Here is a 12,592-nt window from a genome sequence, read left to right on the forward strand (position 1 = left end):
CTCTTGTTCTCGCCTCACTGTCCATTGTCACTTGTCACCACTGAGTACCCCATAGTCGACGATACCGTATCACTCCTTATTCTCTTTATTCAGGCATGCGTTCCCGCTAATTATCGTCTGTCCGTCGTCCGTCTGCACGCTCACTCTCGTTGTGCTGTCCATCTTACACCATTCCTCCCTCGTCTCACCGTTGCATGCAGATTACTTCCTCTCTCGCTTCAAGATGCGTACATATATGCACCGTTCTGGCACTAGGCACTGGTATCCGGCACCGCCCTCTCATGGACAGGTCACACGACACGCTCCTTGCCCCTCCTCTCATTTGTCCGATTATAATACGGTCTAGATTCACCATGTAGCACTGTTACACTTTCCAACACTTCCTCTTTTGCTCGCACTCTAGCTCGTCGTACCGTACGCCGCGTTGTGTATGCTGACGCTGCGACCGCTCGGGTCCGACGAACATCCCCAGTCGCCACGAGGTATCCACCTGGAACAATACCATGCCTTTTGAGCATGTTGCTTGCGCTCTGAAACGCGGTCACAAGGACGTACCTAACAGCAGTTTCGGCCGCAGCGGGCGGGAAGAGGCCTGTGTTCCACGGTCAGGTGAGGAGAGGTTACAGTTACAAGAAGATGGGCAAGACGCACTGTCGAAGACATCGCGGATGAAGTACGCTTCTTTTGTGTCAGGCGTGCTGTCTGGCCAGCGTTCTGCTCGCTTCTCGAAGGCCTCATCAGACACGACGGACGCGGCGTGGTCCTTGATACTGGACAACGAGGTGAGTTAGTGCAGGAACGAGGACGACGTCCTGGAACAGACGCATACCCATCAATCCATGAGTATCCCACACCGTCGGAGAATTGCTCCTTCTGCCGCCAGAGGATAGACCGAGGGAGATAAGGCTGGGGATTCGGTCATGTGAGTACACACGCACAAACAGCAAACGGTCCAACGGGGAGGTAGGCTACCTTGCCATCTGGCGAGCAGTCAAACGCTTTTCGCAGGATGTACTTCTCCATCTTGGGGCAACCGTCCGAGTCAACCTCCTGGGCTGTTCCCTTGCTGAACATCTTCTCTTTGGGGTCAATGTTCATGGCGACCTCGAGGAAGGCCTTGTCCAGGAAGGGAACACGAGCCTCGAGACCCCATGCCATCGTAGACCTGCGCAACCGTCAATGCGTTACTCGATCAGAGCTGGAGGCGTAACTCACTTGTTGGCACGCAGACAGTCCGAGGTGTGCAGGTTCTTAACTCTCCTCACGCACTCCTGGTGGAACGACCTCGGATCCGGAGCGGCGTGGAAGTACAGGTAGCCTGCGATATCGTCAGTCTTGCCTCCCTGCCCCAGAACATCATACATACCACCAAAGATTTCATCACTGCCCTCACCACTGAGGACCATTTTCACGCCCATAGCCTTTATCTTCCGGCTGAGCAGATACATCGGCGTACTCGCACGAACGGTCGTGACATCGTATGTCTCAAGGTGGTAGATGACGTCGGGAATGGCATCGAGACCCTCCTGGACTGTGAAAGTGTACTCATGATGTACCGTTCCAAGGTAGTGTGCCGCTTTCCGTGCTGCCAAGAGGTCAGGGGAGTTCTCGAGGCCGATGGAGAACGAGTGCAGCTGCGGCCAGGCGGTGATCGTCTCTGTACTCCACGTCAATCGTGGCGCACAAGACGAACAGAGAGATGGAACAAACGTACGAGCCTCATCCACGCCGTCCTCGCCCGGAGTAGGCGGGCCGCTCCTCGACTCCTGGAGCTTCTTTCTCCTTGCCTCGGCCTGCAGCTGGGCGACTTTCTCCGTCTCACGCGCCGCGATGGACGCAATCAAGCTGCTGTCCAGGCCGCCGCTGAGCAGCACGCCGTACGGCACCTCGGACATCAGACGTTTCCTGACAGCCTCCTCGAGGGTCTCGCGGAGCAGCTTCAAGTCCGCCGGCTTCGTCGGGATGGTCGCCTCCGGGCCGTCGAGGTCGCCGTTCCACCATGTCGGCTTGAAATAGCGCGTTGTGGAGTTATCTCGGCTGTCGTAGACGTGCCCGGGCGGGAACGAGATGATCTTGTCGCAGAGGTCCGTAAGGGCCTTGAGCTCGGACGCAAAGAAGGTCGCGCCGGGACGCGAGGAGCTCCAGCCCTGGTAGAGCGTCGTGATGCCGATGGGGTCGCGCGCAGCGATGATACGGGAGGGGGTGACGGACTCGTCGAGGAGGACAAAAGAAAACATGCCGTCGAGGAGGGGGCATAGCTCCTTGTCAAGTTCTTGATACTACAGCCCGCCCGGACATGAGAGGTTAGTATGCGAGTCACCGAAGGAGTACTATGACGGAGCGCGTACCAAGGGGATGATGACCTCGCAGTCGGAGTGAGTCTTAAACTTGTACGAGTGTTTGAGATGCGAGCGCAGCTTGATGTGGTTGTAAATTTCGCCGTTCACAGCGAGGACGATCTTCCCGTCCGTGCTCACGAGCGGCTGCGCGCCGGTGTCTGCGCGGATTTATAGATCAATCTCTTCTCTCCTCCCTTCCGAGGTTGCGTTATGCACTCACCGACACCGACGATGGCAAGACGCTCGTGCGCGAGGATGGTCTGCTTGCCGCTGTAGCATCCCGACCAGTCAGGTCCGCGGTGGCGAATTTTCTTCGAGCAAGCAATCAGCCTGGGTCGCTCCGCGCCGGGGTTGTCGATACCGTGAGCAATGACAATGCCACACATCTTGGCACGTCGGTATGGGGGAGCGCAGTCAAGGTCTAGTTTTGGGAGGTAGTGGTGGTAGAAAACTGAGATGATCGCGTCCTTTGAGAAGAGTCAGTGTCGGGGTAATGACTCGGAAACGGAGTGTCAGTTTATCATCGAGTTATCTAAATCTATAGACCAGGAAAGATTAGATATGCGTTTATGACCGAGCCCAGATCTCCGCCAAGATCCTGCTTCGCGATTTTCCGAGCCTCCGTGTTTCCGTCCTCTGTTCCTCGATGTTCCTCAGTCCTGCTCACCTGTCACCGACAAAGTAACGAGTGGGCGTCAATGCCTAAATACGACGTGCCGCGGAACACATGGATATGGATGTTTTTCGTGATCACCGCTTGGAGTAACGACGAGGGGACATACTCCGAGTTTCTCGGTCGGCGAGGTGGGTTTTCCCGTGACGAGTCCGCCGACGTTGATTGTATCAGACAATTGGCTAGCGTAACGGCTCAGATTCTAGTAAAACAGGCAATGTTACATGTTCCGATATCACAAGGACAACGTTGTGCTTCATCCCCAGAGGTGCAACATCTTCGGGTCAAGCGCGTCGTTGTACCGACCACCCTTGATCGGCGTCTTGGCGAGGATGGCGTCGACTGCTTCAAGCTCAGCCGGAGTAAGCTCGACATCTCCTGCAGCGATGTTCTCCAAGTTGCGTTTCTTGTACCTGCATCAAGAGTCGTGTCAGTGTATCTAACATATCAGCACAGAAGCGTTACTCACGAGGAGCCGGGAATAGGTATGACATGGTCGCCGCGCGACGCTACCCAAGCAAGAGCCAGTTGGCCGGTGGTGATGCCCTTCTTCTCTGCCATGGATTTGACCTCCTCAACGAGAGCCATGTTGTGGTTAAACGCATCCTCCTGGAAACGAGTGAAGCGGTGACGCATGTCTCCCGCTATATACCGCACATTAGCGAATGCAGTAGATAAGTAGGCTTGCGCACGCATACTCACCAGGAATATCCTTGGGGCTCTTGATGGTGCCTGTGAGGAAACCTCGTCCAAGGGGTCTGAAATCGCATCATGATTAGCCACTAGGAGAGTTTTCCCCTACAATTCCACGTACGAGTATGCGGCCACGGCGACCCCGAGCTCCTGAGCGGTCGCAATGACTGGAGTGCAGAGATCAGTCCTATTCATGTCCCATACAGGTATATACGCATACCTTTCTTCGTCTCGTCCTCGTAAGACCAGAGGCTGACTTCAATTTCCACGACAGCGATCGGGTGCACCTGCAGGTCAAGAAAATCAGCTTCAGGCTTGCTATTCAAGAGCGTAATTCGCTTACTGAATGGCCCCTCCGAAGAGTGGCGGCACTGCACTCTGACATGCCGATGTGGGTGAATTTGCCCTCGTCCTTCAATTTCGCAAGGGTCTTGATGACGTCTTCAATCGACGCATTGCCCGGCACACGCGCGCACTCGAAAAGGTCCATCTTCTTGATGCCCCCGAGCTTCTCGTTGATGGTGTCGACGCTGCGGCGCAAGTTCTCTGGGCTATATTCCCATGAGAAAGTCGTTGGAGTGCAGGAGGAAGAGGGGCAGTCTTACGATCCGTCTGGAATTATGTGGAATTATGGAATTTGCCTTCGTGCCGCCCTGACAAACTCATTGTGTCAGTCTTCGAAGTGGTCGCAACTTAATATTTCGCGGAGTCCTGTACCTTGACTGACAGGAACGTCTTCTCCGCATACTCGGGGTACTTGGCGTAGAAGCGCGAGAGCAGCTCGAGGTTCGCCGTCGACGCATCCGGTCCGTAGAACTCGCCTGTGAAAGCGTGAGCATTGACGTTGTTACCTCCGTACATCAGAGGCTCTTACCGCTAACAAGGAACATCTTCACACCCTCGGGCATTGCGTCGACGCCGGCCTTGATAGCCTCAAAGGCGTCTTCGTCAGGGAGAGGGTGGGTCGGATCCCTCCAGCTACAAGGCTGTCAGCTCAATGGCTTCCGAGCTATGAGAACGGTACAACGTACGTCATCATCATCAGACCGTGCTGCGATACATCCACCGTTTGTAAGGCGTATACACTCAGCTAAATCTATTACTTACGCCGATGCGGCCAACAGTAACATCACCGATCTTCGCAGTCTTCACGACAGTCATCTTCGAGTTTGTCTATCCGCTGGCGGTGGTTGAGTGGTGTCTGGTCGAGAGCGGCGTGCGGGAGAGGGAGGGGTGTGGACAAGTGCTTGAGCCATCTACGACCGTATTTATGCACTGGGGCACACGGGGTTCAAGTGACCTGGTATTGCAGTGGATCAACGTATGTGACCTACCTGACCTTAACCCTATCTGATATTCACACTTTGCTGCTGTGCGAGGCTGCCACTGCGCACGGCGCTGCCGAGGCGACGCGTCTTGCTCCCGTCTCCTACGGCGACGGTCTCTTCTGCATTGGCACGCTGCCCTCCATGACCTTCCGATCGGTATATAACTCGGATGCACTGTCATCCTCTCGGGGTGGCAGTGGGTTCAAGCCGTTGCAACTGTGTTGGAAGGTAAAAACATTGTTCGTTCAAGCTGGTGTAGCTTTCCCAGCCATAATCTTACTATAGTCGTATCCCTCTTGTTGGCTCATAGGAGCAGTGGTACTAGTACTCGACTGTTGTCGCTCAAGTCAAAGTAAAGCAGTGGATAGCAGTCTTATTAGCCACTGCCTCGCACATGCCGACGTTAACCACTGCGTACTAACCGCAGACCTTCTGACCCAAGGAGCAAGGCGGCAAGGTCTTACCGCAGCCCATGCTACTCGATAGCATGAAAGTCTTCAAGAGTCTTCATCTGCGGTCCGTGAAATATCCTATATACATATCGGATATGCATTCCTTGCCGTACTCCCGGTCAGTGAGGTTAGCTGGTGAATGGACGCCGATAAAACGCCTAGGATGACCGCATTTACCGTAACGATTCGGCGGACAGGCCATGTTGATTGTACCAGGCGATCGGCTAGCGTAACGGCAACTATTTGTTGAGGGTCTGGTAATACAAGCAATTCTGCATGTTCCGATGCCACGATCACTACAATATGCATCGCACTTCGAGCTTCATCCCCAGAGGTGCAATATCTTCGGGTCAAGCGCGTCGTTGTACCGACCACCCTTGATCGGCGTCTTGGCGAGGATGGCATCAACCTCCTCAAGCTCAGCCGGAGTAAGCTCGACATCTCCTGCAGCGATGTTCTCCAAGTTGCGTTTCTTATGCCTGCGTCAGGGTCGGGTCAGTGACAGTGTATCTATTGAGTCGGAGCAGGAGTGTGACTCACGAGGAACCGGGAATAGGAATGACATGATCGCCGCGCGACGCTACCCAGGCAAGGGCCAATTGTCCCGGGGTGATGCCCTTCTTCTCTGCGATGGATTTGACTTCCTCAACGAGCGCCATGTTGTGGTTGAACACGTCCTCCTGGAAACGAGTGAAGCGGTGACGCATGTCTCCGGCTATATACGTCCAATTAGCGAATGTAGTGCAGTGGTAGGCTTGCGCACGACTACTCACCGGGAAGATCCTTGGGGCTCTTGATTGTGCCCGTGAGGAAACCTCGCCCAAGGGGACTAGATATGCATCAGCTACTAGGAGAGCTTCCCCCTAAGATATCACGTACGAATATGCCGCAACGGCGACTCCGAGCTCCTTGGCGGTCGCGATGACTAGAGTGCATACATCAGTCCTACTCATGCTTTCATACAAGTATACGCACTTACCTTTCTTCGTCTCCTCCTCGTAAGACCAGAGGCTGACTTCAATTTCCACGACAGCGATCGGGTGCACCTGCAGGTCAAGAAAATCAGCTTCAGGCTTGCTATTCAAGAGCGTAATTCGCTTACTGAGTGGCCCCTCCGAAGTGTGGAAGCGCTGCATTCTGACATGCCGATGTGGGTGAACTTGCCCTCGTCCTTCAATCCCGCAAGGGTCTTAATGACCTCTTCGATCGACGCGTTTCCGGGCACGCGCGCGCACTCGAAAAGGTCCATCTTCTTGATGCCCCCGAGCTTCTCGTTGATGGTGTCGACGCTGCGGCGCAAGTTATCTGGTCTGTGTTCCCGTGAGAGGGTGGTTTGAGCACTTAGTGGGAGAGCAGTCTTACGATCCGTCCGGGATTATGGAATGCGCCTTCGTGCCGCCCTGACAAAATCATTGTGTCAGAGTGGTCGCGACGTGATATGTCGTAGAGTCCTGCACCTTGACCGATAGGAACGTCTTCTCCGCATACTCGGGGTACTTAGCGTAGAAGCGCGAGAGCAGCTCGAGGTTCGCCGTCGACGCATCCGGTCCGTAGAACTCGCCTATGAAAAGCATGAGCATTGGGGTTGTCACCTCCGTACATAATGTGTCCTTACCGCTGTTCAGGAACATCTTCACGCCCTCGGGCATTGCGTCGACGCCGGCCTTGATAGCCTCGAAGGCGTCTTCATCAGGGAGAGGGTGGGTCGGATCCCTCCAGCTACAAGGCCGTCAGTCCAATGGCTTCCAAGCTATGAAAATGCAACGCACGTCATCATCATCAGACCGTGCTGCGATACATTCACCGTTTATCAGGCGCATACACCCAGTAGAGTCGACTACTTACGCCGATGCGGCCAACGGTAACATCACCGATCTTGGCAGTGTTCACGATGGTCATGTTGGTCTGACTGGCTGTTGGCGGTGGTGAAGTAGTATTCGCTGGGGATCGGCGTGCAGCAGAGAAGTGTGGGGAAGTTCTCGAGCCATCTACGACCGTATTTATACACTCAGACACACGGGGCTCAAGTGGCTGAGATCGACGATCAACGCAGGATGTGACCTACATGACCCTAACCCTAGCCATATCCACGAACATAGCCGCCGTGCGCGCGGCCGAAACCTTGTGCTGCCGAGGCGACGCGTCTTGCTCCCGCCCCCTACGGCTTCACGACGGTTCTCGTCTGTTGAGCCTCGCCGCCCTTCCGATCGGTATATACGTGCAGAAAGAGGCTCCGATTCGGATGTCGCCAAAGTGTAACTTGTACAGCACTGTCATCCTCTCGGGCTAGCAGTGGGTTCAAGTCGTTGCAACGTCTGAAAGCATTCAATTCATCCAAGCTGCTGTAGTTGCATCCATGTTGTTAGCTCACGGGAGCAGTGGTACTACATAGTTGGCTGTGTAGCTGTTGCCGCTCAAGTCAAAGCAATCAAGTTACGACACAGCCTTAGCGACTGGCTCGCACATGCCGAGGTTAGCCGCTGCATACTAACCGCAAACCTTCCGACTCAAGTCTCTGTGCAAGGCAAGAGCTCACGCTGCTCAACAGCAGAGTTCGCTGTCGCCTTGCAATGTAGTAACCCACGTGTTGTCTTCATCTGCAGCCTTTCTTGCCGTGCTCCCGCCGAGGTTAGTCGCCCTCCTCCTAAACCGGTGAGTTAACGCTTATGAGACGTCTAACGGTATCACAAGAACGGTTGTCACTGTGATGACTATGCCGCCAAGTCTGCCATAAGTATGCTTCAATCTACAGGATGGCATCCAAAGAATGCCCCTTTCAGACTGCAAACGCTACTGTACATGTGTCCCCGATATTCGAAACAGTCCGGTGCCCTCTAACCCCAGAGATGGAGCATCTTGTTCGCTTCGCCGCCCAGGTACCGCTCCCCCTTGACCTCGTGCTTCGCCATGATGTCCGCAATCTCATCAAGCTCAGCCTTCGTCAGCTCAATGTCTCCTGCGGCAAGGTTCTCAAGCGTACGAGTCACCTTCCTATAGATGACATGCACCAATCGTTAACGATCCATCACGAGCAAGGCGTGCAATATCAAGCCGCTTACGAGGAGCCGGGTAGCGGGATCATGTGGGGCCCGAGGGATGCGACCCAAGCGATACTGAGTTGAGCGGGCGTAATGGCCTTCCTCGCAGCTATGACTTTGAGGGCTTCAGTGATGGCAAGATTGGCCTTCAGGTTCTGTAGGAGTCTTTCATTAATGTACTGACCGCTAAGAGTCTGCGCATGAGACCAACCTCCTCCTGGAACCGAGCAAAGTTGCGTCGGAAATCTCCCTCTGAAGGTCGTTAGTCGATTATACGCTATGCTCCGTACAGCGTACTCACCAGGAATATCGTCGCGAGTCTTGATTGCATCTGTCGAGAGACCTCTGCCGAGTGGCCTGTACGACTACATTACTGATCGCATCCAATGAACTGCGATATGTGCACTTACGAGTAGGCAACGACGGGTATCCCAAGTTCTCCGGCCGTCTCAATAACTGTACAAGTCAAAGGTTAGAGGCTGGTTGGTCTCGTGAGCGATACCACGAACCTTTCTTAGTCTCATCCTCATACGACCAGAGAGACACTTCGATCTCGACAGCCACAATAGGGTGAATCTGAAGTGCATACAAGGTAAGTACCCGCCACCCAGTGACTCGCCGTAGGAGAGGCGTACCGCATTCGCCTTGCGCAGCGTCTCCGCACGACACTCAGACATCCCGATATGGTCGAACTTGCCCTCATTCTTCAGCTCAACAAGCGTCTTCATTGCCTCCTCGAGGGGCACATTACTGGCGACGCGCGCTGTTTCGAACATATCGACCTTTTTGGTCCCACGTAGCGCCGCATTAATGGTGTCAATGCTGCGCCGCAGGTTCTCTGGGCTGCATATATGCGTCAGGTAGGGCTGCGCATCGGCGCATCAACGCCGTACTATGTACTCACGAGGAGTCCGGGATCAGGGCCTTCGGCTTCGTGCCTCCCTAGAGCAGTGGCAGTCGGTGAGTATATGTATACAAATAAGGAGAGGAATGAACACACCTTAACGGAGAGGAACGTCTTCTCTACATACTCGGGGTATTTCTCGTAGAACCTGGACAGCAGCTCAAGATTGCCGGTGCCGAGATCAGGAGCATAAAATTCAGCTGTAAACATCTCAGTGAATGAGTGTCTCCCAGGTGTATATCAAAAGGGCAAGACTCACCGCTGTTCAAGAACATCTTGACCCCGGGCGGCAGAGCGTCGACGCCAGCCTTGATTGCTTCAAAGGCCTGCTCTTCGCTCTCAGCGAATCTGGGCCGCAGTCATCAGTTGGGAGTAGGTGATTGGACGTTATTCCATTATAACGTACAACATCCTCATGAGCCCATGCTATGCCGCAACTCGTCAGCTTGAAATTGTGGCCTGGGGTCAAGAGGTACTCACTGCAACTTTTGCAACAGTCACGCCTGAAGCGGTACCACCAAGCTTTACGGTGTTGACGACCATGATGATAGCAGTGGGGAGATCTGATAATGAGAGAGCGGATTCGAGAGTTCTACTTGCGACTCTCAGGATGTTATATTTCGGAGTCTTGGGTGGGTCAACGATCGCGTGAGTGAACCCGCATGCAAGGTCGACGCGTCGCGGCGGCAGCGGGTGAATCGGAAGGTGATGCAACGGGCTGGGATACAAGGGTGGTTGTATTCTGGCAAGTATTCGTTAGAAACATTAGACCCGATCGAGTGTCCATTGAATGAGGTACATGCACGGAATCACGGTACCCACGATTCCGTACTACACTCATCCTGTTCACGTACAGTCTGGGAGCATGCCTGCGTCAATCATTTTTTTCTTATGCACGACTTGACAGCGCAACCGGGTCAAGAGTGGGCCTGAAGGGTTCATACATATGCAGCACGTCGCGGCCGAGTGCAGCACACGATGGCGACAAACACCGCTGACAGGCGAGCCTCATCGCGGGGCATGAAGTGCGAGATGGCCGTTCCTGGAGCGCAATATCCGCTGTGGCTATTGGTGTAGTTGACGTCGCAGCCGCGGACCCTATCACGCCTGTGCAACTCGCGGTGGTGGCGGTGAGAAGGCGGACAGACCGAATGGGCCCGCGACGCTGTGCTTCAGCTTGGCGCGGAGGAGAGCCGCGCACGTGCTCGCTCCCCCCGACAAGGCCACTCTCGGCTCGCGTCCTTCTCAGCCTCCGTTCCATGGTCTCGCGGCTGTTCTCTCTCTTCTGACGCCAGTATACTTGCCCCGCTCTGCTTGCTTGCTGAGAGACCCTCCACACACGACTCAGAACATGCAGCGCGACAAACTCGCAGCGTACAGGGTGCGTCCCCGCCTTTCGCGACTCGCCCAGAAAGTCGCGGCTGACTGGTCTCCTCCTGGGCGCATAGGCTCAAGTTGGGCAGCAGCAGCAGCAGCAGAGCCATGAGATGACGAACCTGCAGGGGGGAGCTGGAGGATACACACCTGGTCTCGCACCTCAGTTTGATGGGACCGGCAATGGGACGTCTGACCCAATGGCGCAGTTTTGGGACCAGGTGAGTTATCCAGCCACTTCCGCGAGCCTCTCGGGTGTTGTCAAGCTAACCACTCGTGGGTCTGGTGGCGTGGTTAGGTTACTGCCATCCGCGACGGCATTACGACCTTCAGCAGCAACGTCTCCCGAATCTCAGACCTGCACTCTAGGACGCTCAACACCGCTGACGACGGTGCGAGCCGGCAGAATGCGGCCCTGTTGGACGACCTTGTTGGGCAGACGCGTGATTTGAGCAATAGCCTCAAGGAGAAGATCCAGGCGTTGTCTCAGTACCCCGTCTCTCGCTCGCAGGATCAGACAATTCGCAAGAACCAGGTACGTAACACCCGATGACGTTTGCACGGGTCGCGGAAGCAATGTCTTGACGCATCTTTCGACAGACCGCGCTTCTCCGCCAGAAGTTCGTGGAGGTCTTGCAGAACTACCAGCAGGTGGAGAGGGACTACAGGCAAAAGTATAAGCAACGGGTCGAACGGCAGTTCAGAATTGGTAAGCCGCTCGAATGTGAGCTCGGCCTGGCTTCAATGCATATTGATATCGTCGTATAGTCAAGCCGGATGCAACGCCTGACGAGGTTGCCGCGGTCGTCAACGATACGGATGGTGCTGGTGCCCAGATTTTCACTCAGGCTGTATGTTCAACTCGCGCTCGTAACCAGCCCATTATGACTATGACTAACATACGTGCACATAGCTGTCTTCGTCAACGCGTTATGGGGAGTCCCGTATGGTGTATCGGGAGGTCCAGGACCGGCATCAGGACATCCAAAAGATCGAGCGTACGCTCGAGGAACTCGCACAAATGTTTAATGACGTGAGTACGACGGCGTACGCATACCCTTCGCAGCTCACGTCTTCGTTCCTAGATGTCTGTGTTGATCGCGCAGCAAGACGAAGCCATTGACCACATCCAGAAGACGGGGCAAGATGTCGAAATGAACACCAAGGCAGGGTATGTGCCTTGCATCGGTTTTTGCTGCGCGACTCACTGACCTATGCATCCTTCCGCCTTTCGCAGTCTGGGCGAGACGGAGAAAGCAGTCAAACACGCGCGTTCAGCTCGTCGCAAGCGTATTATCTGCTTCTGGCTGACGCTCGCAATCGTCGCCATCCTCGCCCTCATCCTTGGTCTCTACTTTGGTCTTCCGGGTAGCCGGGGCCACTCGGGTAACTGAGTGTGCGGTCTGCTGTTGTCACCCGCCGTACCTGGATACCCCGCCCGTCTATTTATGTATGTGGACTATCTTCATGAATTGCTTGACGAGTGCAGTCTTGTTCTCGCACGAAAGAGCATGTGCGAGAGGGACGCTTTTCCGGATGAATGGCCACGAGATGTCTCTTTACAAAGTACACCTACCTACATATGATACGTAGTATACCACCTGTCCGTGCTGCCCCTAATACATCGTTATGCCATAGAAAGCAAGAAGTCGGCGCAGGCCGCCCCACGAATCCGGTAGCTGCACGGTGCGTGGCAGTAGGGCGGGCGTCGTCACAGGACGCAGTCTCCGGTCTCACATCTTGGAGGTAACCTCAATGTATTCCTGGACTTTCTCTCATCTATGACATTCC

The 12,592-nt window shown here is 54.8% G+C and overlaps 6 protein-coding genes across 6 annotated transcripts; 1 reads left to right on the forward strand and 5 right to left on the reverse strand.

The window, feature by feature from the left end:
• Positions 1-191: 191 nt before the first annotated feature.
• Positions 192-2,856, reverse strand: L226DRAFT_530374 (glutamine-hydrolyzing asparagine synthase). The gene is made up of 10 exons (XM_067679846.1): positions 2,560-2,856; positions 2,349-2,497; positions 1,715-2,279; positions 1,367-1,657; positions 1,216-1,318; positions 973-1,165; positions 830-906; positions 652-770; positions 556-592; positions 192-490 (listed from the first exon to the last, which is right to left on the reverse strand). Exons 1-10 carry the CDS (start codon positions 2,723-2,725, stop codon positions 400-402), a joined length of 1,791 nt encoding a protein of 596 aa, XP_067540775.1. The 5' UTR covers positions 2,726-2,856; the 3' UTR covers positions 192-399.
• Positions 2,857-3,265: 409 nt separating this feature from the next.
• Positions 3,266-4,866, reverse strand: L226DRAFT_530377 (aldo/keto reductase; the record flags this gene model as incomplete). The annotated part of the gene is made up of 10 exons (XM_067679847.1): positions 3,266-3,425; positions 3,482-3,656; positions 3,715-3,756; positions 3,926-3,992; positions 4,049-4,249; positions 4,311-4,358; positions 4,423-4,526; positions 4,580-4,683; positions 4,737-4,756; positions 4,813-4,866. 10 exons carry the CDS (start codon positions 4,864-4,866, stop codon positions 3,269-3,271), a joined length of 972 nt encoding a protein of 323 aa, XP_067540776.1.
• Positions 4,867-5,672: 806 nt separating this feature from the next.
• L226DRAFT_557428 (aldo/keto reductase) lies at positions 5,673-7,528 on the reverse strand. Its single transcript, XM_067683177.1, has 11 exons — positions 7,331-7,528; positions 7,255-7,274; positions 7,101-7,204; positions 6,943-7,046; positions 6,848-6,885; positions 6,588-6,795; positions 6,465-6,531; positions 6,365-6,410; positions 6,259-6,314; positions 6,026-6,200; positions 5,673-5,964 (listed from the first exon to the last, which is right to left on the reverse strand). Exons 1-11 carry the CDS (start codon positions 7,382-7,384, stop codon positions 5,808-5,810), a joined length of 1,029 nt encoding a protein of 342 aa, XP_067540777.1. The 5' UTR covers positions 7,385-7,528; the 3' UTR covers positions 5,673-5,807.
• Positions 7,529-8,319: 791 nt separating this feature from the next.
• On the reverse strand, positions 8,320-9,970 carry L226DRAFT_557429 (aldo/keto reductase; the record flags this gene model as incomplete). Its single annotated transcript, XM_067683178.1, has 12 exons — positions 8,320-8,476; positions 8,545-8,678; positions 8,735-8,775; positions 8,825-8,880; positions 8,934-8,979; positions 9,033-9,099; positions 9,159-9,366; positions 9,428-9,465; positions 9,524-9,627; positions 9,687-9,775; positions 9,834-9,853; positions 9,908-9,970. 12 exons carry the CDS (start codon positions 9,968-9,970, stop codon positions 8,320-8,322), a joined length of 1,023 nt encoding a protein of 340 aa, XP_067540778.1.
• A 117-nt stretch (positions 9,971-10,087) lies between these two features.
• Positions 10,088-10,824, reverse strand: L226DRAFT_193662 (uncharacterized protein). Its single transcript, XM_067672779.1, has 2 exons — positions 10,282-10,824; positions 10,088-10,169 (listed from the first exon to the last, which is right to left on the reverse strand). Exon 1 carries the CDS (start codon positions 10,686-10,688, stop codon positions 10,317-10,319), a length of 372 nt encoding a protein of 123 aa, XP_067540779.1. The 5' UTR covers positions 10,689-10,824; the 3' UTR covers positions 10,088-10,169; positions 10,282-10,316.
• Positions 10,825-11,001: 177 nt separating this feature from the next.
• L226DRAFT_542852 (t-SNARE) lies at positions 11,002-12,195 on the forward strand (the record flags this gene model as incomplete). Its single annotated transcript, XM_067682157.1, has 7 exons — positions 11,002-11,022; positions 11,100-11,336; positions 11,402-11,510; positions 11,570-11,652; positions 11,715-11,834; positions 11,887-11,972; positions 12,039-12,195. 7 exons carry the CDS (start codon positions 11,002-11,004, stop codon positions 12,193-12,195), a joined length of 813 nt encoding a protein of 270 aa, XP_067540780.1.
• Positions 12,196-12,592: the final 397 nt, after the last annotated feature.

Source organism: Lentinus tigrinus, assembly GCF_003813185.1.
Source record: "Lentinus tigrinus ALCF2SS1-7 unplaced genomic scaffold L226scaffold_3, whole genome shotgun sequence".
NCBI lineage: Eukaryota > Fungi > Basidiomycota > Agaricomycetes > Polyporales > Polyporaceae > Lentinus > Lentinus tigrinus.

What these genes read in the sequence shown, in the direction of transcription:
- L226DRAFT_193662 (XM_067672779.1), bottom strand. Translation starts at nt 10,688, where the DNA reads ATGGAACGGAGGCTGAGAAGGACGCGAGCCGAGAGTGGCCTTGTCGGG.
- L226DRAFT_530374 (XM_067679846.1), bottom strand. Translation starts at nt 2,725, where the DNA reads ATGTGTGGCATTGTCATTGCTCACGGTATCGACAACCCCGGCGCGGAG. An exon ending in TCTTGCCATCGTCGGTGTCG is followed by an intron (nt 2,498 to 2,559) that starts GTGAGTGCATAA and finishes AAATCCGCGCAG; the next exon opens with ACACCGGCGCGCAGCCGCTC. An exon ending in GACTGTCTGCGTGCCAACAA is followed by an intron (nt 1,166 to 1,215) that starts GTGAGTTACGCC and finishes ACGGTTGCGCAG; the next exon opens with GTCTACGATGGCATGGGGTC.
- L226DRAFT_557428 (XM_067683177.1), bottom strand. Translation starts at nt 7,384, where the DNA reads ATGACCATCGTGAACACTGCCAAGATCGGTGATGTTACCGTTGGCCGC. An exon ending in TCCATAATCCCGGACGGATC is followed by an intron (nt 6,796 to 6,847) that starts GTAAGACTGCTC and finishes ACGGGAACACAG; the next exon opens with ACCAGATAACTTGCGCCGCA. An exon ending in ATTCCTATTCCCGGTTCCTC is followed by an intron (nt 5,965 to 6,025) that starts GTGAGTCACACT and finishes ACCCTGACGCAG; the next exon opens with GCATAAGAAACGCAACTTGG.